The sequence below is a fragment of the Camelus dromedarius genome, chromosome 9 (genome assembly GCF_036321535.1).
Source record: "Camelus dromedarius isolate mCamDro1 chromosome 9, mCamDro1.pat, whole genome shotgun sequence".
NCBI classification, from domain to species: Eukaryota; Metazoa; Chordata; class Mammalia; order Artiodactyla; family Camelidae; genus Camelus; species Camelus dromedarius.
In genome coordinates, this window is record NC_087444.1 from 32,770,818 (window position 1) to 32,798,354 (window position 27,537).

The 27,537-nt window shown below is 49.7% G+C and overlaps 1 protein-coding gene across 1 annotated transcript; it reads left to right on the forward strand.

The window, feature by feature from the left end:
• The first annotated feature begins 304 nt into the window (after nucleotides 1-304).
• Nucleotides 305-25,921, forward strand: CALB2 (calbindin 2). Its single transcript, XM_031458127.2, has 11 exons — nucleotides 305-455; nucleotides 9,865-9,941; nucleotides 12,478-12,567; nucleotides 15,164-15,244; nucleotides 19,540-19,596; nucleotides 20,180-20,257; nucleotides 20,798-20,853; nucleotides 21,180-21,219; nucleotides 21,378-21,431; nucleotides 22,201-22,272; nucleotides 25,171-25,921. Exons 1-11 carry the CDS (start codon nucleotides 362-364, stop codon nucleotides 25,285-25,287), a joined length of 816 nt encoding a protein of 271 aa, XP_031313987.1. The 5' UTR covers nucleotides 305-361; the 3' UTR covers nucleotides 25,288-25,921.
• Nucleotides 25,922-27,537: the final 1,616 nt, after the last annotated feature.

A 27,537-nucleotide genomic window follows, 5' to 3' on the forward strand; every position in this document is an offset into this window, starting at 1 on the left:
TAGTGATGATATGCGGTGGCTGCACTCAAGATAATCAGAGAGAAGGAGAGGGAAGGCAAGGATAGCCTCTCTTCCCTTTGCACCCGAAAGCCTCTGTTTCCCAGGCCAGGAGCGGGCGGGGGTTAGCGCAGACCGGCGCCCCTACCCCGCGAACCCCTGCGGAGTCCCTGGGCGGCCGCCGCCCGGCGGAGACCCAGGCTGATTCTCTGAGCGCGCGCGCCCCCTGCTGGCGACCAGGCGCAGGCGCAGCCTCCGAACTGTATATAAAGGCAGCGTGGCGCGCAAGAGCTGGCCGAGTGCAGGAGCGAAGCCGGCGCGCAGGGAAAGCGCGGTGCTGCCTGAGGTCTAAGAGCGGCTCGCCATGGCTGGCCCGCAGCAGCAGCCCCCTTACCTGCACCTGGCCGAGCTGACGGCGTCCCAGTTCCTGGAGATCTGGAAACACTTTGACGCAGACGGTCAGTAGAGCTCCCAACTTGTCTGCCCACTCAACCCCAGGGGACCTGCGGTGGAAGGAAGGGGGCAATGATGATGCAGGCAGGTGTAAGATTGCCCCAGAGGGTGTTCTGGCCACCGAGACAGCTGAGGTCGAGTTTGGGAGACACCCGGCTGCCCGGGTGACAACTGTCAGGAACTTTTCTTTCCTGACAGAGATGACAGAGCCCATCAGCTTTTGCAGCCTCATTCTGGGCAAGTTGGAGCTTTCCCAGGGAGGAGGCCTCGGCAGACAAGGCTCCCTGTGACTCCCCCTGCCATCTTATCTTCCCTGCCTTTCCCTTCAAGGTAACATCCTGCCTTCAGCGGCTGCTGCCACAGATCTCAGAAGCCCATTCATTTCTTCCCTCAAGTTTCCCTGTTGAAAAGCAGCATAGCCCTGTGGCGTCCTGGGGGCTGGGGCAAGCTAGTGGGGGTCTTGAAGGGGGTCCTCCCCAGCCTGTTTGGTGAGAAAAAGAGCGGAAAGGGTATGGGGTGTTAGCATCCCCTGGGCTTCCTCTGCCCATTTTCTGTCCCTCACCGGCAAGCAGATCCCACCCACAGCAGCAGTGGGTGTGGTGGGGGGCAGGTTTTGGTGCCAGCCTGATATGTTCCTTCACGGTGATAATCCTGGGTGCTTTGGGTGACTCCTTTCTCTGGGTCGGGGGAGGCATAATCTTAAATGCTTCAGTGACCCACCCTCTGCTCTGCATGGTCTTGACACTGACTCACCCAAAAATTGAGGGCTGGGCTGAATGATGTTTGGAACCTCCAAGCACTGGGGTTCCAAGGGTCTATGATGGTCTGACTCTGACATAAATAGGACAACCCCCTGCCACCTTGCTTTAGAGGCTTCTGATATCACTGGAGACTTTCTCTCCACCACTCCAAAAAATTAAGTGATCTGATTTCCTTCTCAGAGGTCCTGGCTGGGGTGGGCAGCCAAAATGTTCTGGCATCTATGACCACTGGCAGGGTGGTGGCCCAGAGATTTTATCCTGGGATTGGGAGCTTGTGGGGGAATGGAAGCCAGAGGGAGGGTCAGGTGGAGACTCTCTCTAGTCTTCTCCCTTCCCTTTCTCACCTCGGCTGGGTGGGTGTAAAGGTGCCTAAACAGAGGCTGTCTGCCCAGCATGCTATGGAGAGGCACAGGTTAGTGTCTGGGTATAATCTTGAGTGAAGTTTTGTTCCCTTGGAGCCAACTGAGAAATCTAGGAGTGCAGAGAACTGGGCATGTGACACCTGGATTAGGACTGTGATTTGCCTATGAATTACTGGAGGAGATGGGTAGATTGCTAAATCTGTAAAATGGGGCTGAGGAGGGGTTGTACTTCCAAGCCCCAGCTCGTGCCATAAAACTCCCTTGGGAGAAAGGGCTGTGAGAAGATCACAGCCTCCCCACATTCCAGATGACATGCACATTCCCTAGGGATGCTCCTGCCAGTTTATCTGCACTAGAGACTTGAGTGATTCAAGGAAAGTTACCAAGTGGCCAAGGTCATGCCACCGGCCTCCTGCCAGATGAGTCAGCTATAAACAGAGGACTCCACAGTTCCACTCTCCCCCTCTTCTCGTGGGGACAACAAATAGCACTCTCGATAATCATGCAAATCCTCACATTTGTCTGAGACTCTGTACTTTTCAAAACACAGTCGCACCTTCTTGAGTCCTGCATGGCGAAGCTGTGGGCAGATTATCATTCTCCTTGTGCAGCTAAGGGAACAAACTGTGACTTCTCTGAGGTCAGGTATCGAGGTGGTGGTGGGGACTGGTTCCTGGCCAGCACTTATTCCCCAACTCTGGACACTCATGGAAGAGCCCCCGACCCAGCCTCGGAGGTGATGGGCAGTTCCTTTAATACTAGAAAGGGGTCCTAGATGTGGCTAGAGCATAGCTAAGCTAGAACTAGACCCAAGAGTCTTTAAAGACCCCCAAAGCCATTGTACCTGCTCCTATATGAAAGAGGAGCTAGATTGCTTCTTGGTTCCTCCCGGTGTCCCATTGCCCTCTCTGGTCACTGCTTCAGGGAAGTCCCAAGGACGGACCATGGACCTCACAGAGAAGGAAGGCAAAGAGGACTAAAATGCCAGAGATGGCACAGAGGTGATTTAGGAAAATGAGGATACAGCCAAATTGGAATTCCACTGAAGGACCCAGGATTGAGCTGTGGGTCACCCTGCTCTGGACCTTTCCTACCTGTCCCCTCCTGAACTCCCAAGGCTGCCAGGGAGCTCCTCCCCACCCCCCAAGGTGCTCCCTGCCCTAGCTGGGCCTCCTTCCTACTAACTCCATCTTCTGTTTTCATCTCGGGGTTTCTCCCCAACTCCAAGAATCCCCCTGCCACTCACAGAGTTAAAGAGCTCTGGGAAGACTCCTTTGCAGCTCACTGGGTCTCTGGAGTGAGCTCACTGGAGCCCAATTAGCCACGGGCAACAGGTAGAGGGAGCCCCACCCTTCTGGACTCTAGTAAACAGACTAGGAGGCTGCAGGAGGAGCTGGATTCCGAGGAGAGTGAGGATGGGGCAGGGGATCTGACCCTAACTCAGCTCATTTCTAAACAGGAGGAAGAGTCATCATCCTGGTGACTTTTGCCCAGAGTTTGATTATCTTCAGAATGATCATAAGCCTTGTGGTAGAGGAAGGAAGGAGCAGGTGTCTGGAGAGGGGGAAATTGGGACTAAAAGAGGCAACATTCTTTTCACAAGATCACATGGCCAAGTGAGAGGGTGGGGGGAATCCTGTCTCCTAGTATCCCCCCAACTCCTCCTCAGCAGTCAGCCAAGGTCATGCACTTGGAAGGGTCCAGGTGTCATCTCTTAAAGGCAGAATTATGGAAGACGGCAGCTAAGGGTACCCTAGGAGCCAAGTGGGGCCTGGGCTCTTCCACATATCACCTCCAGGCTCTGAGTGACCCTTACGTGCCCAACATGTCTGGGCCCACTGTTCTGTTGTTTCCTGGTCACTCCTTTGTCAGAAACTTTCTCACTCCCAGATCCAGGGGTCAGAGCGATGCCCAGCTCAGAATTCACACTGGCCTCTCTTTGTGGTTCTAAGCATACAGCCACCAGGCCCCTATTCTGCTAACGACCAGTAGGTCAGTGAGGAGCCAAGTTTTGCCCTGAGCCTTTGCTACCCTTTGGATGCAACTGCAAGTAGGGATGTCTTCTTTCCCAGAGGCCAGCAGACACTCACAGGACCACAGAGAGAATCCCACTCACTCCAAGAATCTATCCTACATGGATATACTTGTACATGTGCATAAAGTTCCATCAACGAGGGGGCCTATTACTGAGTTCTTCGGAATACTGAAATTTTGAGAAAGAATGTGCTTCCTTAGGGAACAGAAAAATAAATCCTGCTAATCTCTACAGTGGAATATTATACAACCAATGGAGCTTTTGTCTGACATGGAAAAATGTCCATGATGCATTATTAAGATTTTTTTAATTGTAGCAGGACACTATTACAGTGTGAACCCATTTTTGCTATTAATGAAACATGTATGCTGGAAAATATTTGAAAGAACAGAACAGTAGTGGTCCTCTCTGCAGAGTAGATGATGTCAAATTAAAAGGCCTTTTTTCCTTTAACTTTCTAAGTTAATTTCCACAGCTTTTGAAATTTTACAAGAGCATGTGTTCCTTGTATACTCAGAAAAACAAAATAACTTTATGGGCACCTCCCTCTTGTCGTCAAAAGACATATATATAAGCTGCAGGTGTGGGGACCTGCAGTCTTCTGAGCCTTTTTCTGCCTCCAGGTGGCCATGTTGATGCAGTGGGCTCTCAAAGCCATGCACAGGGACGGAGCTTTGTTCCTTATCCATGTGTCCTCAAGGACTTTGACAATTAGTGACATGAAGGACCACGACGAGTGAGGAAGGCCCTGCCCAGTCTTCCCTCCTCTGCCCTCTTATACCCAGTGGTAATAACAGAAAGCATCCTCCAAACCCACCCACCACAGGGGCCACTGGCCAGACCCAGGGTACCCCGGCAGGCTCTCCCAGAGCACGAGTTACTGCTGAGTTTGTGTCCCTGGTCGGGGAATGGGAGGAAGGCTGAACAGCAGGTGGAGAGAGGTCTGTCTGTGCTGGAATTCTAAAAGAAGGTTTTTGGAATACTAGAAAGACCTGCCCAAACAGGGTTGCAAAAGCTCCAGTATATATTAAGCATTTACACAAATAGTGCAACTGTTACTATGCAATACAACTGTGCTATTCATAAGATAATTATAGGATTTATAAAAATGATTGCTTCTCAGCACATTAAAGTCGGGCAGGACTGGTGCCTGGAACCAAGGTCAAAGTTGTCTGAGGGAGGCTTCCTTTTAACCCTGTCTGCGTTTCTCTGTGGGGTCCTTGTGTCTCAGGCATGTCAGGACTGCGCGTTCTTCGGGAGCAGCCTCCTGTCCCACCTGGGGTAAGCCTGAGGACTAAGTCCCCCACCTCACCTCCACTTTCACCCCCAAGCCCCCCTCTTGTTTTGCCAGCCCTGCACCGGGTGCCCTCTGCAAGCATCTCATGCCCCACGGCCCAGCCTCTCGGAGGGTGATTGCACCAGCCAAGGCAGGGGTGGAGTGGAGGGGGTGGCAGCTGCATCTGAGAAGAGCTGGGGCTCCCTGGGGAGGCAGCTGTGGGGCGTTTTCACAAACAAGCCCGCCTCACCAGGGCAGCCACCAACCCGGCGATCCCACATCCCTGCCCTACTCCTTGTTTATCCCCTTCTAGACTTCAGCAGTTTCACTAGCTGATCCCCTGGGGGAGATTCCCAGGGCTAAGGAGACCCCTTTGGGAAATCTCTTCCAATGCCCAGGGAGCCAGAATTAATAGAGCATGCAGGCGTGAGGCTCTTCAAGAACTGGGCCTCCCCAACTCTGGCCCTAGGGGGGTCTGTCCTGGCTGATTGCATCAGATCCCGCCTTTGCCCAGCCGGTCCCAGCTGGGGCCTCTGGCTTCAGCCCTCTCCGCCCCGCTCTTTGGCTCTCTGCTCTCTCCCCTCCTCTGTCGCCCAATCTGCCCCATCCTTCTGGCCTCCTCCAAGCCTGGGAATCGGCCCAGCATTAGGCTGCCAGATGTCCACGGGTTCAGGGGACCCAGGCCAGCTCCGGGGCCATTGTTGCAGCAGCAGCATGGCCCAGAAACACAGATGAAAAGTCAAGTGTCTGAACATTCATCCAGTAGCTGTTCGCACTGGGTTTTTCCCTTCAGGAGCCACCAGGAGAAGTGTGCGCATGTGCGTGTGTGTATGTGCGTGTGCATGTGTGCATGTGCGTGTGCATGTGCGTGTGCGTGTATGACTGACAAAGAGAAAAACCAATACAAATACAGATATGGGCAGAGCCTGAATAGAAGGAGAACAGGCTGTTAGCTGAGACTGACTCTCTCTCCCCTCAAACTCCTCTCTAACACGACGCCAGTAACACCCGTTTGCTTACGTGGCAGAGTCCTGAAGACCAGACAGGGTGGAGAGTGGACAGCTCTTTGTAAATGGTGTGCACCATGCCAAGTACTATTAATGCGGGAGCAGAGCTAAGGAAGCCAATTTCTTGCCCTAAAGGGTGGTATCTGGCCCACAGGAACTCGTACTGGAGGGTAGAGGGCTATTTGCCCTTCCATGAATTTGGACAGCCAGGAGGCCTGGCCTCATGAACACCTTCTTGTTTAGTTAACAAAGAGTCTGAAACTGCATAACTTCCCTCCTTGGTTTTCTCCAAACTCCACATCACAGATTAACACAGACTGGTGAACACCACACCGCCGTGGCCCTAAGCCCGTGCTTCTCAAACTTGAGCACCCAGAGGGGCTTGTTCAAGAACCGATTTTCTGGGCCTCATTCCCAACAATCCTAATTCGGCAGGTCTGGGGTGGGTCTGGGAATCTGCATTTCTAACGAGCTCCCTGGTGATGCTGACACCGTCAGGCCCCAACCACTCTTGAACAGCGCTGGTCTAGGCCCCCCGTGTTCAGAGAGGTGCCGTCACTTGTCAATAGGGAACCCTGGTCTACTATCTCGGGGTGCACACCAGCCCCCCACCTCAACCTCGAATGTGAAGCCAAAGGCACAGTCTCTCTAGGGAGGAGGCGCTCACGTTCAAAAACGGTGGTTCTCCAAAGTTCACGCTCCTACGTTGTTAAAATACGTTGTTAAAAGTCCTGGCTGAGCAGCTCTGGGGTGGGACCTGGGATTCTGCATTTCCAACAAGCTCCCAGGTCATTCCAAACCTACTGTTCCACAGACCACTCTTGGAACGGCAAGTCCTCATACTCCAGACCTACCTAATTAGAATCTCCATTTTAATAGGCTCCCTAGGTAATTCCTGCACACCTTAAAATTTGAGACACACTGCTCTAAAATAGTCCTTTACCCTGACTGCATGTCAGCATCACCTGGAGAGCTTTGAAAACATGCCCACGAGACATTCCCACCCCACCAATTAAATCAGACGCTCTGGGGGTGGGGCCCCAGGCAGTGGTGCTGTTTTAAAAGTTTCCCAGGTGATTCTAACACACAGCCTGGGCTGAGAACCTGGACTCTGAAGCTTTAGTCATGCTGGAACTCTTTGGCCCAAAGGGTTTACAGCCATGGATTGGTTTGGAAGAACTTAAGAGCACAGGGTATAAAAATGCTGTTTACCATTTATGTTGGATTTTACATTTTTCCAGAATGCTTTCCCAGTCTTACCTTGTATGGCTGTCATAATGGCTATAAAGCTTTGGGTTTTTTGTTTTTGTTTTTCAAAAGGATAAATAGTTTTGAGAGTAAATAGTTATACCAATTTTAGAGATCAAGAAACTGAGGATCCAGGAGATTGACTTCCTTGACGATACATGGACAGTCACAGAGCTGGTGGTAGAATTACCCTTCTTACTGAGGTTCCTCTCACCTGTTCAACTCTCAGAAAATCTGTACACACAAATCTCAGTGAGAAATAAGCCCCTTTCCACTGTGGGGCAGGGCATACTTCAGTCAAGGTTTTCCAAGTGTCTGGTCAGATTAATTGTAAAGTGTTGTCTCACTTTACATTTGGGCAAATTGAGGCACAAAGGGGATGAAGACTAGGATAAGGAAGGATGCAGGGTCCCTGACTCCACCCAGCCCCATCTCCCTAATGTTCACAGGATGTGGTTTGATACTGAGGTTGGGGGTGATGGTTGCTATGGTAACCTTATGGTCCATCCTATTGGTAATCATAAGGATGATAACTACATCCTGATCAATGCCCATCACATGAGAGTTGCATGGTGGCCAGTCACCCCACCCACTGTAAGAGGGTCAGAGGAAAAGCAAACCACTTGCCCAGTGCTGAAGTCTACCCTGGAAGCAGGTGGGCCAACCTGTCCCCCGCTCCCCGCCTTGGATAATAGGTGCCTCCTGGGTGATGGGTGGGGAGTTGCCCTGAGGGAAGCCAAAATAGCAAAGACCTTTCCTCCCTGCAGCCCCTGCTCTTGGGGAACAGGCCTGTATCTAAAGTTGGCCATACCTCCCTGAGCTCCGGCCACGATGTTGAGCAGTTGTTCAGCTCAGAAAATAAAGACTTGTGGGAATGAACCACAGAGATTGTGGCAGAATCTCTGGCATGGCAAGAGGGGTTCATCCAGTCTCTGGGAGCCTCGGGCTGCCCAGGCTGCTCAAGCTAGATTCAGGGAGGAGCTTCTTTCCAACGGGGAACTAGCCCAGCTCCTGTCCCCCCTCCCTGCCTCTGCTAGGACTTCTCAGTGAGGCCTTCCCTGCCCACCCTGTCCAAGTAGCCCTGGTGGGTAATTTCAGCTGCCTCCTAAAACCCTCACGAAACAGACTCACACCCACTGACTCACGTGTCTGCCCAGCCCTGGCCCAGGCCCACCTCGGAGGCCTCTGCTACGTGGAACACCAGTGCATGCTCTCAGTGTGAGCTCTTGCTCCCCACCGCAACCCCAGCCTTGGGCTTCTGAAGCTGCCCCTGGACCCAGAGCTGAGCTCAGCTTCCTGCCTGAGAAATAGAAGAACAGCCTGATCACTGCAGGGAGTGACCGGGGAGAGAAAAGTACTCACTCCTCCAACTCAGAGGCACCATCACCTGGACAACTGTCTTTTTGCCTAGAAAGCCCTTCCTCCCTCCCCTCCTCACTCCCCCACTCCAGCTGGCTCGCAGGCTGTGAGCACACATGCATGAAAATTCCAGCTCTCCTGAGAGGCTTAGCAGAACATCCTAGAAGAAAAATGACCACTCTAGCCGAGGGGGCAAAAGGGAACTCAAGTCTCGTCCCCCCACCCCCACCCCGGCGCAATTACAATCCTCTCTTTTCCCTGCAGATGAAAATACATAATGTGTCACATGATTCTCTCCACACACTGTTTATTGTGGCATCTCCCCCACTAGAAGGCGCCGCTAAGGTTATTCATTCCACAGACCTCAGAGCACCCCCTGCTCATCACTGCAGTGGTGGCCTCCCATGTGCCTGATTCCTGTGATGACCCCCTCCGGTGCCCCTATCCCATAGGAAAGATGCCCTACCTTTCTCTCCACTCTTACCTTCTGCATTATTCCCTGGAGCTGCCCTAACAAAGTACAACAAGCCAGGTGGCGTAAAACCACAAAAATGTATTCTCTCACAGTTCTGGAGGGTTGAAGTCCAAAATCAAGGTGTTGGTTCCAGGCTCTGAGGAGTAATGTGTTCCACGTCTCTCTCCTGCCTCCTGGTAGTTGCAATCCACAGTCCTCCTTGGCTTGGAGATGAGTGACTCTAATCTCTGCCTCTGTCTTCACGCAGCCTTCTTCCTTGTGTCTCTGTCTTCACATGCGCTTCTTAGAAGGACACCAGTCATTGGATTTAGGGCCCACCTCATCTGGTATGACCTCATCTTAACTAATTACATATGCAAAGGCCCTATTTCCAAATAAGGTCACATTCTGAGTTCCAGGTGGACATGGATCTGGGAGGACACTCTTCAACTCAGTACATCCTCCTACCCCGAAGACCCAAGTTCTGACTCTGACTTCAATTTGCCCTAGTCACCATGGCTTGCTACCTGGTGACAAACCTCAAGGTTGATGACCTGTTGTCCCCTGTCATCTCCAGTGCCTGCTGCCTGCCCACCTGGTTATGGACAGACGGCTCCCAGCTCCTGCTCCCTCTGCTGGAAGGCCCAGCAGCTGGTCCCTCCCAGTATTCTCTGACTACTGAATGTATACCCCGAAGACAACATGGTTATTCATCCTGGATCTCTATGGTTGCAAATGCCCAGAGGGCAAGACCCACATCCCTAACAGTCCAGGGCTGGCCCACATACTTGCTTGATGACCAATGAGAACTACTTGTCTGTGAAGCCCCTGACTTCCCACCCCACCCAACTACCATAAGTCTTACTACTTAGCTCTGAGCATCATGGCTTTTTTTCTTTGCTATCTTTGCAGGAAATGGGTATATTGAAGGTAAAGAGCTAGAAAACTTTTTCCAAGAACTGGAGAAGGCAAGGAAAGGCTCTGGCATGGTAAGCCCACCCCTCTCTCCTATTGTTCGGGATTTTCGGTCATCCTGATTATGGCTTTGAGCATTGTCTGTCCTAGATCATGCATTTCATCAGCGGGCCTGACATCTCTGGTCTTGACCCTTAGGGTTTTTAAAGATTAGAATACTCCCTCAAAAGAGTACCTTACCTCACTATCTTTGGGTGTCTGGGATGGAGGGGTGTTCATGGGCATCAGGGATTGATGAACCCTCCAAAACTGCAGAACTCTGTATTTGTGTATGTGTGTATAAAAAGTGTTTTCTTAGGGAAGAGTCTATAATCTATCTAAGACGCTCGGGGGTTCGTGACTCAAGATTGGATGCCTAGTGGGTTTCAACTGCCTTTATTTAAGACTGGAGTTTTTCAGCCTCCGCACTACTGACATCTGGGGCCAGATGACTCTGTCATGGAGGGGCTGTCCTTGGCATGGTAGGATGGTAAGCAGTAACCCTGGCCTCTACCCATGAGATGCCAGTAGCATCCCTTTTAAATTGTGACTATCTCCAGACATTGCTAAATGTCTCCTGCAGGGGGTGTAGAATGATCCCAATGAGAGAACCACTGTTCTAGGCTGACAGGCTGGAACTTCGGCAGAGACCTAGAAGAAAAAGGAGGATTGCTCCAAACCAAGTATCTGAACCAGACTGTACTGGTTGACCTCATGTGTGATGTCAGACTGCCCTTCCTGGCCTGCCCAAAGTGGCTCCAAGTCACATCCCAGCCCCTTAATGGCAGGCACATTGTTCCCCCTGGTGTCAACCTGGCACTACTGAGTTCACTAAAGCCTTTTGGGGGAGTGTCTGAAATACTGAAAACATAAGGTGATTAGAGCTAGGGTGCTGTGACTTCCGTGTCTGGTTCTCAAATATATGGAGTCAGACCCACTCTCTCCCATCAGCTCCCAAGAGTCCTTGGTGGGGGGTGGGAGGTCTCTCTACTCTTCCATGCTGCATGTCTGTTGGCCAATCCACTGCTCATTAGCAAGTCTTTGTGGAGCATTTTGGGAGATGAGTCATAAATCCACTGGTGAGCACCTGGTCTAAAGCTTGGCAACCCACCCCAAAGAAGAGGGCGTCAAATGATGGGCTTAAGTGATGCAGGTGATTCATGGGTTTGTTTATTAACAGTCCCCCATCACCCTCATTACTAGGATAATGAAGCCTGGATCACAGAAAGCACAGGCTTCACAACTGGTTCTGGGCTCATGGGATAGACAGAGGAATGTGTTATTATGAAAAGCTTCAAATCTGAAATACTTCTCTCAGTCATTCCCTTCCTCAGATGGCATCAGGTGTGATTTTCTAGTCTGTCAACAACCGTCTCAACTAACATCATCCCAGACTGGTTCTCAGAGCAGCTGCTATGTGGGAGAAAGGAAACTGGCCTTGGAAAGCAGGAGCCATGAGTTCAAATTCTGACGATTTTAACGGGTGACCTCAGAAGTCACTTCATCTCAGCCTCCATTTGTCTGTAAAATGGGACTAACCTCATGGGGACTGCTGTGAAAATTAAATAGGACAGCCACACTTATGATAAGGGCCTAGGATCATTCCATGCACATTTGTAAATGTAAAGCAATGCATATTCATAAACAAATAAATGCTAGTAAATGACCCCAGTTCCAAAGGTAAAAATAAAATAAAAACCAAAAACGAAAAAATAAACAATAGAAGGGATTCAGAAAAGACTCTAAGAATTGGTAGAATTCCCCTTGGCCCAATCCTAGTAAACACATAACCCACCAGAAAGTCATCAGAAAAGCAAAGCAGCAGCATCAAATGCCAAGTTGATTCATCATTGATTAGGGATAAGGAAGAGCTCGTTAATGCAAATAATTAATCAGCAGCACCCCAAACCAAGAGAAGTTCTGAGAACTTCAAAAGAGCCCTAGATATAAGTTAGGTGATGGCCCAAAGGAACTTTTGAAGTTCTTTGCCTTTTTAGTAGTCACATTCACCTAGTGGACTATTTAAATGACACCTTGGCTTATGAAGACATTCTCTTCACATTCTTCCAGGCATAAAATCAGAGTGAAAAATATTTTGGAATTGCCAGTTCATCTTTAGAGAGGAAAATGAGCAATTCACCTTGCTCTAAGCAGAACCCACTGGGGGCCACTGGAATAAGGTGGACTTATTAGAAGCTGCCTTAGTAAAATGTTGGAGCCTGAGCTCTCACATCCCAGTGATGGGAACAGTCCTCACCCTTCTGACAGGGTTGTGGTTTAATCCGTCTCAAAGGCAAAGGGGCATGTTTAATTACATGGTACAGAGCATGTCCACATGTCCTGTTCCCCTCTGAAAATTATGTGAATGAGCCTTGAAGAGAAGTTAGATTTGGAGGGACCTGGGAAAATCTGGGTGCATCCCTGATTACTCAGAGCACTGGCTCGACCTGGTTCCATACCTGCGTATTTGGGGCATAAAGTGCTTCCCCACCATTGCTGCATTGAGAGGGTGAGAGAGCCATGGTTCTCAGGGGACCCAGAGCACAATCAGCACCCTTTATCTTTCTGCAGATGTCAAAGAGTGACAACTTTGGGGAGAAGATGAAGGAATTCATGCAGAAGTACGACAAGAATTCAGATGGGAAAATCGAGATGTCGGAGGTGGGTCCTACTGTCCTGCTAAGAGCTAAGTGAGAGGGGATACAATCACCTGTGCCGCTTCCATGTACAAGCATCCTTCTAGAGACCTGAAAGAGGCTGCAGTCTTACAGCCCCACTCCCACCCCCACCCCCAGCACCTAGGCTGATCAAAGAGAACAGATGGGTCTTTTTCTTTGTCTCACAAGGAAACAGGAAGCAACAAACACTAAGACAGGGATGAAGACCTTAAATGCTCTCAGGGTCCAACAGGTGTTGTAAATGTGTGATTACCTCAACTTAAGACAGAAGACAGGGTGAAGACTGGGGGACAGGACAGCCCATGCCCCACCTAAGGGCATCCAAAGGTGTGTGTGGGTATATATTCATATGTGCATAGATATATACAAATTGTTAAAAGATAAATGGAGGCATATCAAAAATTGTAAGAGTTTGAGCAAAGATCAATTTGAATGGGCAGTACCAAACTAGAACTAGTTAGGGACACTACACCAACAGGAGCTAAGGGAAGGACTTTTATAGAGACGAGACAGAAGCAAAGCAAGGAAATCATTTGACTGGCTATCACCTAAGTGGTTGCATTATGCACGAAAGCCTAGCTGGCTGCTTTGGCTGTTTGTTTAGATTTTGGTTTCCTTACGTGGGCTATTAAGGCATCAAGGCCACCTCAGTCTAATGGCTTCCTTGTGTAATTTTACAATTTGCATATACACACATACTTGTGTCTTGGTCTAACCAAACACCTCTGGCAATCAGTTTGCAGACCACAGTCGAGTGGTCCAGAATGATCATGGCGGCACACAAAGGAGGGCATCGCTCCTCTCAGGGTGGGCTAGTTGCCATGATGTTAGGTCAGTGCTCAGGAAGCAGAGACTGAGACAGAGATTCAAGTGGGCAGGATTTATTGAGGGAGAAGTCCTCAAGAGAAAGGAAGAGAGAACACAGGGAAGGGCAGAAGAAGTGAAGCAAGGATATGGTCTCAGCTGGAGCCTAGCCTTGATCTCAGTGTGGGGGCTCCAGAGTGTGGATTGTGCCACAGAGTTGGTCCCACCTCGAAGCAAGAGCTAGGATGGTCCTTTGTACCCCTGTGTTAATCAGGCCGTGGTTGCAGGCTGTCCCCTGCAGGGTGAAGGATGCAGGGAGGATGGCTGGGCAGCCCTGGTTTGGTGGAGGGCATTTCTCCAGCAGGGGGCAGCTATGAGCCACTAGCAGTCAACCTTCACAGCAGCTGAGGGATGGCCAACCGCCCAGGTAAAGGTGATGTGGGAAAGGCACCAAGAGCATCCACTCTCGTTGCCTCAACTGCAAGTCTCAAATGGCCTTAAACCAGGAGTCGGCAGGCTTTTTCTGTAAAGATCCAGACCATGGTCAACGTTTTAGGGTTTGCAAGCCATGCAGTCTCTGTCACAACTCTTCAACTCTGCCACTGTGGCACAAAAACCACCACAAACAATATGTAAATGAAGGGCACTGCCATGGCCCAATACAAGTTTATTTACAGAAACAGGCTTCAGGCCAGGTTTGGCTCTTGGGCCACAATTTACCAACTTGTGGCTTAAACTCTGAGAGGCTCCTAAAGAGAAAGGCCATGGGGAGAGTTGGCTCCTGGTGAAGGAGGCCAGGTCTCCAGCCCTGCTTCTCTGCAGTTCTCTTGGTTCTGTTCTCTAAAACGGCTTCATCCTCAGGCTCACACATAGCAAGCTGGCCGCAGCAGTTTCAGGCATCACATCCAGACACAGCCATGCCCTGATGCAGAAAGGACCCATCTCATGTGGTCCCTGAGAAGAGCAAGGAAACCTTTCCCAGAAGTACCCTCAGCAGACCTCCCCTCACATCTCATTGGCCAAGACTAGGTCACATGCCTATGCATAAGCCAATCACTGGCCAGGGAAGTGGGATTAGCACAGTTAGCTGAGACTAGTTAGGATTTACCTATGACTCAAGTATGCTGGGAGCAGAGAAGAGAGGGAAGGCCAGCTGGGTGTGCAGCCAACAGTGTTTGCTTCACAAGAGTATTTGTATTTTTTTTAAAAATCAGATTTGTTGTGGGATAATTTACATACAATAAACAGCATTGATTTGAAGTGTAAAATTCCACGAGTTTAGACAGTTGTATATTGTAATCACCACCACAATCAAGACACAGCATTTCAATCACCCCTAAAAGGTTCCTCTGCCAGGTGCAGGCCATCCTGCACCGGCAACCACCAATCTCAGATTAGTCTTCATTTTCTAGAATTGTGTGTATATATATATATATATATATATATATATATATATATACACACACATATATATGATCATATATATATATATATATATATATGATCATCTGTTAAGTATTGAGTCTGAATATTTGCATCTTAAAATGACACCATTTTCTGTCCCTCCAGCTGCTTCGACCTGAAAGTCTGGGGTGACCCAGAAGCATCCTTCTTCCCCATTGCAGGGCTGTTCTCAAGGAAGGAAGCAAAATGGAGCAAAATTTGACTCCCACGCTGCCTTGCCACTGGCTATTTTCCATCCTTCCTACAGGAAAGTTGGTCTGCTCCCTGGCCGGGCTCTCCATAATGTAACTGTCCCTCTCTGACCCCCACAGCTGGCGCAGATCCTGCCGACCGAGGAGAACTTCCTTCTGTGCTTCAGGCAGCACGTGGGCTCCAGCACTGAGTTTATGGAGGTGAGACCAAGATGCTGGCTTCTGTCTTACACATTGGGACCTGCCTTTCTCTCATGTTCAAAGCCAAGCCCACCCAATGGCTGGAAATGGTCCCTGAAAGACACTAAACCCCTTCTGAGTAGCTCAACTACTCCATGGGCCAGCAGCATCCATGTCACCATCACCTGGGTGCTTGTTAGAAATACAGAGTCCCTGACCCACTGACTCAGAATCTGCATTTTAACAAAATCCCCAGGTGATGTGTGTGCACATTAAAGTGAGGGGAATAAGGTGAGAAGTAAGCATGGGTGAAGTTCCTTTGGGAAATAACGTGTACACACTGGCTCCCATTTGGGGGATTTGTCATAGATATTTGCATATTACAGGCTCTGAGAAATCCTGCAGTAAAGAGATTTGTCTCACTCAGTTTGCTTCCAGACTCTCCTATACTTTCTTCTCACTCAATAGCATTGTGTCCCTGGAAGTCCCAGTTCCAAGGAGCCTTTGTGGGAAGGATGCATTTACATACCATCCTAAAGCTGAAAAAGATAAGTGAGAATTCCAGTTTCCAATATCTTCCAGACTTGATCTCAGACTGTGGTCTGGGCTTCCCTGCTCACCTTTAAAATGGACATGGTCGTCTTTGCAGTAGCAATGCTTTCAGGTTCTCACATGAAATAGGACATCCAAATTCATGTCTTTTGAGTAATATTCAACCAATAGACTGAACCATATGAAACTGCTCCTATTTAAACAGTCTTTATTTACAAAAATTGGAAACTCTATATCGTCTAACCAAATACATTACTAATGCTGATGCCCAGCAAACCACGAATTATCTTTTGCTATTTTTGGGGGGCTCTGCATCCTAGCCATTTAATGTATGTGTCTCTCAGGGTAAAATTCAACCAGTACCACCCACCCACCCACCCCTGCACACACACTGCCTGCTGTGATAAACAGTGACTGGCCTTCAACACGACTGAGTCGCCCTTCGTCACGTTAAATCCATTTCCAGCCACTGGTAATCCCCTCTCCGTGCTTCACTGCGTAAAAACGACTGGAGAGCCAGTCCAGAACCACAAGTGACTTTGAGCTCCCCACGTGGATAGAAAGTCAGTTAGAAATAATGGATTCTCAGCGCAGAAGGCTTATTTTTTAAGTGGCAGCTTGCCTAAGCATCAGATATGGATTTAATTTTACAGTGCTTTGAAGGATTTTCTCTATTTTTTTTTTTCAAGATGGCAAAATTCCATACGCTGATAATTGACATGCTGGATTCTGTTCTTAGGCCTCATCTTGCCTGTCTAGGAGGAAAAGTCTGCATATACTTAGAACTTGTCAGGGTGCTGCTTGTGTGAGGGTCAGTTTTTCTGTCTATAGAAAAGAGAGTGTTTATATCAGACTGCTCCCTTTCTGATAGGAAGGCAGCCAAAGATTGGCCCCTCTTCCACCTGTGATCTGGAAAATGGGGATGATAGCTTGCAAAGGGCAGAGATACTTAAAGAGGAGCAAAAAAACCCAAAAAAACCAAAAACAAAAACTCCCTCTCTCTCTAAATCATTAGTGGTTTCTCTCTCTGTAGTTGACATGGTTCCATATTCTCACCTGCCTTTATCCTTTAAGCCCCAGCGTAACTACTGAGCCAACACCACCCTGCTCCCTCGAATTTCCTGGGGCCCTCCCCAACCATCCTACAGGACCATCCCCCTCCCAGGGTTGTCCATGTGTTCTGTCTTTATCAGCTGGAAACATGAAATGGCCCCCCGGCAGCCCTGAAAGGCTTGTGCTGACAGATGGCTCCCATCTTACTGCTCAGCATAACATTTTAATTTCTAATTTTAGTGACAACTCAGGATTTCTTTGAGATTTCACAAAGCCCGGGTCTCTTGAACTCTTTTCCTTGAGTGAGAAGAAAATAATGACCCACGATGGCTGAGCGCAAAGTGCTGGAGGGGAAGAGAAGTCCAGCACGAGCCCGTGGGGGTGCGGTGGGGGTGCGGTGGATCTAGGGAGGGAGGGAGAAAGGGAGGTCAGACCTGCTGGGATGATCTCACTCTGAAAGCAGCTGGATGCTTTGCTCTCTGCTAGGACTGGGGTCCCTTCAGGTTATCCTCTTTTTAGGCAATGTAGGGGGTGCTGCCTTTTTACCCAGTCAAGACTCAGCCTAGATAAATTCTAATGCACTAAATGCATGCAGGTGGTTGGTGAAGTCATATTTGAAAATCTGCACATATTTCTTAGTGCTTTCTTAAAGGCAGGCTTTCAAGGAATGGGAAGGAATATTTTGATTGAATAAGGCATTTTTCCCCAAAGAAAATACTCTCTCCTAATCAAAAACCATCTACCCAAGGTGTATGTAGAATAATCCATTCTTTTTTTGGAACTTGGTCATGTCTCATAACTTAAAAAAAAAAAATCAGGAACAAATTTCTTGAGCTACTACTGTACCATGAAAATTACACAGCCTTGTTTACTGGTATGGAAGAAAATTCTAAAAAATCTATAAATTCTCAGACTCCTGACAATAAAAGGGGGACATAATGTGGAGAAATCAAGGAGGCAGGAGATCAAATTTGGGAAAAGAATTAGTGCCTGCTGACTCTCAGAAAATCAAGTGTTGCTGGTGTCCAGGTGTGCAGTTTGGAGCTGGGGGAGAAAGGAATAAAAATCAAGGGAAGAAAACTTGAAAGAAAATCTAAGAACTATGATCAGGCACCAAAATAGACCAAAGATTAAGGAAACACTGTTCTCTGGGCCTTTTGTCACAGATACACCCTCCTCTGCCCCTCAGCATGGTAATTCCCTTCTACCCACAGATGGCTTAAATAAAAGGCTGGGGCTTCAGGACAGTTGCATTCAAGACCAGCTTTTGTCAAGACCACTGTATTAGTTACCTATTGGTGCATAACAAATTACCCTCCAAAATTTAGCAGCCTAAGGCAACAAGCATTTATTATCTCACAGTTTCTGTGGTTACAAATTTAGGAACAGGTTAGCCAAGTGGTTTTGGCTCAGAGTCTCATAAAATTGAGGTCAAGATGTCAACTGGGCTGCAGTCATCTGAAAGGTTGACTGGAGCTGGGAGGTGCACCAAGATGGTGCCCTCACATGGCTGTTGGCAAGAGGCCTCAGTTCCTCACTACATGAGCCTTTCCATAGGGCTGCTTAAGTATCCTCCTTACAAGGTGGCAGCTGACCTCCTCCAAGAGTGAGTGATCCAAGAGAGAGAACAGGAAGGAGCCTCAATGTCTTTGTGACTTAGTCTTGGAAGTCACACACAGTCACATCTGCCATATTCTATCCATTGGACGTGACTCAGTAAGTTCAATCCACATACAAGGAGGGGGAAACTAGGCTCTAAACCACTACAACTATTTTCCCTTGTTTCTCCTGTGTGATGTCTGCTCCTGCTCAAATGGCTAGAATAGAGAGGAAGGAGGTGGTCAGACCCCTATCACTTGCTGAAGCTCTGCTTCTCTTTGGTCCTCCAGATGCTGTGGTCAGCAGGCAGTCCCCTGATTCCTCACAGGGACCCAACACATGCACTGAATAACTGGGACTTGGATCAGAGCCCAAAACCAGTATAGGACAAGACACATGGAGGGATCGAATGTCCAGGCCTAGGACACATGCCTATCTCTAGACATGGGTCAGCCCCTCTTGAACCACATGGAATGAGTATGAGAGAGGGGTGGCTTCCTAAAAAGAGGTGGGGAGATGCTTTTTTTAGAAAGGAGGAGGAGTGGCCTTGGGACAGTCTCAACAAACTGATTATGCTTCAGGCATGGCTGCCACATGGATCATGATGGAGGGGAGAGGAGGCAGTACAGTGAAGAGTAACCAAAGCCTGTTCCTGCCCCTTCCAGAGGGTTCTTACCCTTGCCCCAAGCTCCCACTCAGGGGATGAATAAGAAGCTTCCAGAACAGTAAAAAGGGCACCCAATATACCCACAGCAAAAATGGGATCCACCAGATCCTAATGCTAGTCTTGGTAAAAATCTGTCTGGTTAGCACCTTAGAAAACCATAAGCCTGGTTACAAGATGACCCAAAGAGACATTCAGGCCAGGCCTGTAGCCAGTTAAGAGTTAGGACACCTTGTCCCCACAGTTTTTTTTCCCTTCTCTATGTGACCTTGGCCAAGACACTTTCTCTTATTTCTTCAGCTGCAGCATGGAAGGGCCTGGGTTAGACCATCTCCATGTCCCCATCCCACCTGAATATCAAGACCTGGCCTGGCCCATTAAAGGGAGGTGGAGGGAGGCTTGTAGGTGTGCACAGGTCTCTGTGAATACACTGACATTCCCGTTGCAGGCATGGCGGAAGTATGACACAGACAGAAGCGGCTACATCGAAGCCAACGAGCTCAAGGTAGGATTGGCCTTGGGCAGGGCGGGGAGGGCGCAGAGAATGGTGAGGCCAGAGTGGTGGTGGTTTTAAGGAACCTGGGGAGGAGGAGACGTTGGGTGAGGAATATGGGTTGGTGGTCTGCTGAGGAATACTCAAGTCTGGCTCTGAACTGTTGGACTTGTTCAGCCGTGTGAAATCAGTAACATGGAGCTGTGGGGCCATAAAGTTCAACCAACTCACACTCCTCTGAACATTGGGGCCCAGGAGAGGCATCCTCAAGGCACCCCAGCAATTTGGACTTCCAGCTTGTATGTCTACTCCTAAATTCCTCAGGAACCAGGGGTCCCCGGGCACTGCTTAGCTATGTGTCCTGGACTCTCTCAGGAGAGCCAGTCTCCACCACCTGTCCTATGGGGTGAGGTTGCATCCAGGAGCTACCTCCACCCTTCAGGGTGACTCCACAGCATTGCAGGGCGAGGGAACTGTGAGGCTGTAAGCTATGCAAATGGCAGAAGGCAATGTCAAAGTGACTGAATGAACAGGTAAGTGAGTGATGGATGGACTGACTGAGTCAGGAGCTCTCAAGACACCCTTTGTATTCCAGGGATTCCTGTCTGATCTGCTGAAGAAGGCGAACCGGCCATATGACGAACTCAAGCTCCAAGAGTACACCCAAACCATAGTGAGTGGCCAAAAGTAGTACTCCTCCCCAGGGGCGCAGGACATGGGCCCCAATCTGGTGGGATTCTGGGCTTGCAGGGTCTTTAGCTGGCTGATTCTTGAGGCCCTGGTGAAGTGACTCCTAGTGACAGCCAGCTAAAGGGATGCTAGTTCATGGCCCTCCCAACCCTCTCTCTGAGGTCACCACATAGCCAGGTGCTCCTGGGCCAGCATGTGACCAGAGCATCTGTTTGCATGACAATGTCTCCAGCTAGGGGAGAGGATAAACTTGGGGAGGGTGGGCCTCTGGTTCTGGCCTGCTCTCCTCTGCAGCCCAGTCCCTGAGCTGGGGAGAGGGTAGCAGTGACCTAGTGCCTGCTGATTCCCCAGTGACCGTGCCTGATTTAGACCATGCTGGCCCTGCCTCCAGGTGACCTCAGAGGACACACGGACACGCTGCCCCCAGCGTCCTTCCTCTCCAATATAGGGGGTGGCAGGTCAAGGTCCCCTATGAAAGGAGGTCAAAGCAAATAACCCAGGCACCACTTTCTGTCCCCAACAGCTACGGATGTTTGACCTGAACGGGGATGGCAAATTGGGCCTCTCGGAGATGTCCCGGTAAGTGCCTGTCCTCACTCACCCCAGCATCACTTTTCCCAAGACTGCTGCAGATCACCCCTGTGCTGCCGTATCACTAAGATTAACCAGTGGATACAGTGACAGGTCAGGGGTCACGAAGCTCAAATCAAAGTTAGAGGAAATCATGATCATCATCACCTCAATGCTCCGTCTCCCTCTTTTTAGCACCTTCCACTGACTCCTGATTATTAAGTGCTCAGGGATCGTTTCCATAACTCTGGATACTAAGTCTGCATCCTCTCTGGTCTGAGTTGCTTTTGCCTCTTCTCTGTCCCCTAATCGCTACTCTAACGTTCTCTTCCCAGACTCTTGCCTGTACAGGAAAACTTCCTGCTTAAATTTCAGGTAAAAGAGCCACTTTGCTTTTCTTCAATTCTTCCCTTCCCCTTGTCCCTCTGTGCTCACCTTTCCACCCTCCTGTCCCGACTCAACACACACACACACACACACACACACACTCTGCAAGGCTGTGGCTTCTCACTCTAATACCTTGGGCCTTTCAGGGCATGAAGCTGACTTCGGAGGAGTTCAACGCAATCTTCGCATTTTACGACAAGGTAAGACGGAGGATGGTGTGGACAGAGGAGGAGGTGGCCCAGCACCAGGGGAGCCCCCGATCAGAATGGCTCACCGTGGTCCTTGGGAATAGACAAGCTGTTGGAGTGGTAGCCCGGGCCATGTAGTTTCTTCCTGTCTCTCTGGGTTCCCTGCGGCATCTTCTGCTTAGTCAGAAGATAAAAGTCCTTCACAATCTGTGGCCTGGGGACCCAAGGTTTTGTTCCTTAAAAGTACAGGAGAGAATAGCTCGTGGAAGAGGGTTATGCTCAGAGTTGGGGTGCGATTGCACTGTTGGGGCCTAAGAGGAGGACGTGCTCAGTACTGCTCCCTGGGTGCCAGGTCATAATCTTGTCTTTCTAGGCAGTGGGGAGTGAGAGGCCCTCCTTACCACCATCACCTCTCCCTTAGCCGCCCCCTGCCTGCAGCACTCCAGTGGTCTTCCTTAGAACCAAAGGGTTGGGGGTAGACTTTAAATAGCCCCTGTGTACACCCTGATATCTAACTGTGGGATTCGACACCCAGGGAGTTAGCTAAATGCTTCCTGAGCCTCATTTACATTTTCAACACAAATGACAAACACCAGGATGAATAATTTGCCCTGTGCCCTCCCTTCCTGCAGTGACTGGTAAAGTTATTGGTTATTGGTTACTGGATATCTTGGCATCTCCTTTTGCACAGAGTAAAGACTGTTAGCAAAAGTTAGACTCTGGCCAGGGGCTGTGGGGCCTGAGGCCTGAGGCTCTGTGCTGACCCTGTGCTCCCTGCCAGGACGGAAGTGGCTACATTGATGAGAATGAGCTGGACGCCCTTCTGAAGGATCTGTACGAGAAAAACAAGAAGGTGAGCAAAGGAGCCTGGGGTGGGGAACTGTCCCAGCGGGAAGGTGGGGACAATGCAGTGGAGTGCATTTTGCTCCTCTCTGGTCACCCATCACAAGGCAATGGCAGTTTTTTGGTTTGGTTTTTTTTTTTTTTTTCCTGGTTGAATTGATTTTTTTTTTAAAAAACCACTCATCACATAAAGTTTGCCATCTTAACCATTTTAAGTGTACAATTCAGTTGCACTGAGTACATTCACTGTGCAACCATCCCCACTGTCCAGCATCGTCCCAGGATGAAACCCTGTACCCATTCAACAGTAACTCCCCCTTACTCCCTCCTGCCCCCAGCCACTGGCACCCACCATTCCACTTCCTGCCTCTATGAACCTGATGGCTCTAGATACTTCACATAAGTGGGATCAGACAGTATTTGTTTTTCTGTGTCTGGCTTATTTCACTTACTGGAACGTCCTCAAAGTTCCTCCATGTTGCAGCCTGAGCCGCAATTCCCTTCCTTTTTAAGGCTGAATAACATCCCACAGTGTGTCTATCCCACATTTTGTTGATCTGTTCCTCCACAGACAAGACACTTGGGTTGCTTCCACCTGTGGGCTAATGCCAATAATGTGGCTGTGAGGCAATGGCAATTCTGATGTGGCCCAGTTCTTGGAAGCGGCAGCCACATGGCCAGCAAAAAGACTTTTCACATATGGAGCGATCTGAGAGAGCAGGGCCCGGAGGGAGGCGCGGGTATTCTGAATTGACTGCAGAATCTGGAGCTGGGGAAGAGGGTCACTGAAGAATGTGTTTCCTCGAAGAGAAGGCTGGGAACTGAACTCTTACTACTTTTCCCCATTGTGTTGCCTCTTGGACAGACCCGGGGGCTCATCTGGGTGCCCGGGATGGGAGGATGCAGGTGGAACAGGAACCAGGAGACGAGTTTTGGCAGCCGCCTTCCTTTACCTCCTGGAAAATCTTTCTCAGAGCAAACGGTTTTGGTGCTTTCTTTAATTAGATGAGGAATGAGCTCTAATTTTTTGTGTTGTCTGACTGCCTGGGCCATCAGGCAAGAGCTAAATTTAATGCTCACTTTCAGGGAAAAAAAATCATTGCTGCCTCTGAGCCTATCTATCTCCCTTTCCAATTGCCTTCCGACCTCTTAATTGTTATCCTGAATATTATCCTTCATTTCTTTCACCCTAAATTTATTTTTTTCCTTTACAATACCTACCATTGCTTTTTGAAAGAGGAGGAAAATAAATCGTAAGTAAGCAAATACGTCCTAGGAAGAAGGAGGTACTCACCAAGTGTTTGAACTTGGTACATTTTTTTTTTTGGCACCAAATTCTAGGAGATAATTATTTGTGCATCCCTATATGTGCAAGAAATGTTGAGCAGCATAATGAAAATACCTTTAACTGCAATGGACATCACCTGCATGGATGGGGATTCGGTTTCTGAGTTGATTAATGTTTGGGGCTCCTGAGGGACAGGTTGACGGGCTCAAACTTTGCTATTTCTCAGCACTCCTAAGACAACTGCAACTCACTAAAGCCTTCCCTAGCTTCAAGCAATACTTCCAGGCACAGAAAGCAAGCAGCCTACGCCCTCCATTCTGCTAAAGCTCTTGATGCCACACTGAACCGGAGGGTTTTCTCAAGCTCAGGGTTCATATATGGGGTCCCTTCCTTGGCTCCTAATTGAGTGGTAGATCGCTCGGGCACACCCCAGTGTCATAGACTAGGCAACACTTCCAGGAACTTCACTACTTTAGGGAAGAAGCCCCCTCAAAGCTAGAGATGCTTGCAGCATGCCTTGGGGCTGGGTGGTGGCACAAACCCAGAAATCAGTAACAAGAGTGGATGTCTCCAAACAATGCAATGAAAGACTGACCTTTGAGCACCAAGAAAGCCATAATGGAGGACAAATGAGCCAGGGAAAAAATTACATAGACTTCAGGACTCAGGGGACTAAGGATATTTGGTAGTTTTGGCCCCATCCTTTAGCCAATACCCTAGTCTTTACACCTCAGTTTTTTTCATTCACTGAATGGGGATAATGACCCATTAGCCTGGAAGGGGAAGTATTTAAAAAAAAAAAAAAAAAGACCTGCCAATATATTCAATACAAAAGGAGAAGGAGAAAGAGGAAGGAAGGAGGGAAAGAAAAAGATAGTTGTTTAAGTGACTTTGCTACATTTCAGAACTATTGGCTATTTGCAGCCAAAGCAACACAAGGTGTATGGGATGGCGGTGTTCTGTTTAATGCTGGCCTCTGCTTTATATGAGACTAAGGGTATATGTTGGTGAGTAACCTGTCTCAGTAGCCTCTGAAGGCCACGAGGAGCCAGTACACAGGAAGTCGGCTGGTGGGCTTTGCCACCAGAGGAGATGGGAGTTAGAATCCTATGGTCCAGGGGACCTGAAAACAAAACCGGGGTGCTTCCCTGGCATTCTCCTCCTCACCTGCAGGGCCTCAGATTGAGTAAATGGAGGCCCAACGAGGTAGAGGAATTTATACAAGTTATGCAGAGATAATGAGTGTCACCAATAGCTACTGCTTTTTGGGAGCACATGCCATGGGCCAGGCACTGTGCTAAGTGTTGTCAATGTTCGTTTCCTCATCTAATCATCGAAACACCTCACTGAGGCAGGTTTATTATTGTACCCACTTTACAGATGAGGCAGCTCAGACTCAGAAAGGTTGAATCCTTTCTCCAAAGCAATGCAGCCAGTGAGTGTAAGGGAGAGGGTTTTCACCCAGGGCTTTCTGACTCCAGAGCCCATGCTTTTTACGCCTTTAAGTCACTTGCCCTGAGACGGGATAAGGGAAAGGTCCTGCTTGGCATGTCTGTGAATGATCAGGCGGGCCTTTAGGTGGGGCAGTCCTCTGAGCCTGCTCTTCTCTACGTCTCCTAGGAAATGAACATCCAGCAGCTCACCAACTACAGAAAGAGTGTCATGTCCTTGGCCGAGGCGGGGAGGCTCTACCGTAAGGACCTGGAGATTGTCCTCTGCAGCGAGCCCCCCATGTAATAGGGGGACACAGGCTGCTGCTCCACCTCCCCTAACCCCTGCCCCCACTGCCCTGCCACTCCCACCCAGACCCAGAGATCCTAAGCACCCCTCTGGCTGCCCCTGCCACCTGCACACAGCAGCCTATAAAGCAGGAAAGAAGAGGTGGAGGGGCTGCTGACTGATGGGCCTCTGGTGCCCCCTCCAGCCCAACCCTGACTGATGGGCACAGCGCCCGGCCTGCAGCGGGGCATCAACCGTGTGGGAGGTGGCGGGGGCACAGCTGAGGGGTCCCTGGTTCTCTTTGCTGTGATGCATGAGCTCTTTCGCTGTACGATTTAGGCTCCTATGTCCAACGGAGCAGACCCTCCCCTCTCTCGCTCTCCTCTGCCTCTCCCCCGGGCTACTACCCACCCTCCTGAGCCCCTGGGCTCCCTGCGCCACCTTGCTCATGGTGTAGCTGTCTTCTTGGCATTCCTTGTTCGTGGAAGGCACTGGCCCAGTCCTTGTCCTCTTGACTCGGTGTGCCCCTTTTCCCTTGGGTCTCTTGTTTACCAAAGAAGAGTTTACAGACAATAAAAAGGAAATGTTCTGCTGTGGAGGCTCTCCCACTTCTGATGGAGTGGACACCTTTATCCCCACAATGAGCTCCCTTCAGGACAAAGAGGGCGGGTGCGTAGGGAGGGTGTTGGGACCACCCACCTGGGGTGTAAGCACCAGAAGCAGGGGTGGAGGACCCCAGGACTCTGGGCTCTCCATCCCCACTCACTGCCTGCTCTCAACAGCCTGTCACTTCTGTCTCCACGTCTGTCTTTATGTCTCTGAGATTCTATCAGAAGTTACCAGTTCACTGAAAGTTTACTAAATGCCAGGTGCCAGATAGCGTGCAAAACAGCTCACCTGTGGTATCTCTCTCAGTCCTTAGAGAGAGGTGCCAGGATTGTCTCCGCTGCACAGACGAGAAAACTCAAGATTGAAGAGGTTAAATAATGAGTCCCACGTCTTAGGGCTGGTTGGCAGCAGAGCCGGGGTGTGAATCCTGCAGATTGGACCCACATTCTCTGCAGTAGGGATACCAATGGTCCTTGGCAACAGTGGGACTAGGTAATCTCCACCAAGCGGGGAGCCTCCACCCAGGAGTCCCAAACACCACGAGTACCATTTACCCCACAACAACGTTATCAGATGCCCCTTGGTATGGGGCTAGCTTGGCCTTTGGGTCCACAGAGCTCTTCGAGATCGCAGAATGGAAAGATAACTGATTTTTTTTTAATGCTCTCATTTATTGACTGTCTGCAAGATGTGTTTTGTCATGACTTCATTTCATGTCCCAACAACCCTTGCGATGGATACTATTTTCAGAAAGCTCAGAGACATTAAGTAACTTGTTCAAGGTGACACAGCTCCTAAATGGCAGGTGCAGGATGCCTGCCCAGGCCGCTCTGACTCCAAAGTCACCTCAGCACGTCCCTCTACCTGATGTCCGGGAACCCACTCAGAGCGGTAGACCCCCCCAAGGGTGGATATGCCTGGATCGAATGTACATCTCACTTATTTCCCAGCCACACACCCTTCTGAGAAAGCCCATCCTGTTCACCCCCAGATGACATAGCCTGTAAGTCACCCGACTTCTGTCCGCCCGGCCACAGCTGCTGGGCTGAGTGTGGACATCTGGTCCAGGCTGGCCCGTAAGAGTCTCCAGGAACCTGAGGTTGAGAGCCGGGGCTGTCAGGCAGAACGCATGTCATTGAAGTTGGGTGGTGATACAGCTTTGGGGGCAAGAGGTGGTACCACAGTGACCCAAAATGAAACCCAAATGGGTGCTGGGAAGAGTGGGAACCAAGAGCCTGGGGGAGGGAGCTGGTCAGAGAGCAGTGGAGGAAATACGCAGAGAAACACATGGGAAAGAGGGAAGTAGAAAGAAGGAGACGAGAAAGAGACAGAAACAGAGTGAGGAAGAAGGGAGCCATCCAAGAGCTCCCACCAGGCCCTGCTGTGCTTCGTCAAACCCACTTGTGACCAACCTACAAGGGCATCTCCTGTCCACTAAGCACAGTCCCCATCCCATCACCCCTGGTGTTTGGTCGGTGCCCCACTGGATGGGCGCTATCGCCCAGTCTGTGGTTTCACAGCTGCCCTCCCAACGCACACTGCTCTACCTGGGCTTCCCCTCAAGGCCTCCGAGGCCAGATGCGGTGGTGCGGTTGCACAGTTCGGGATCCATGCAGGGGCAGAGCTGGGTCCTTTCTGCCTGCTATAGCCCCTTCTCCC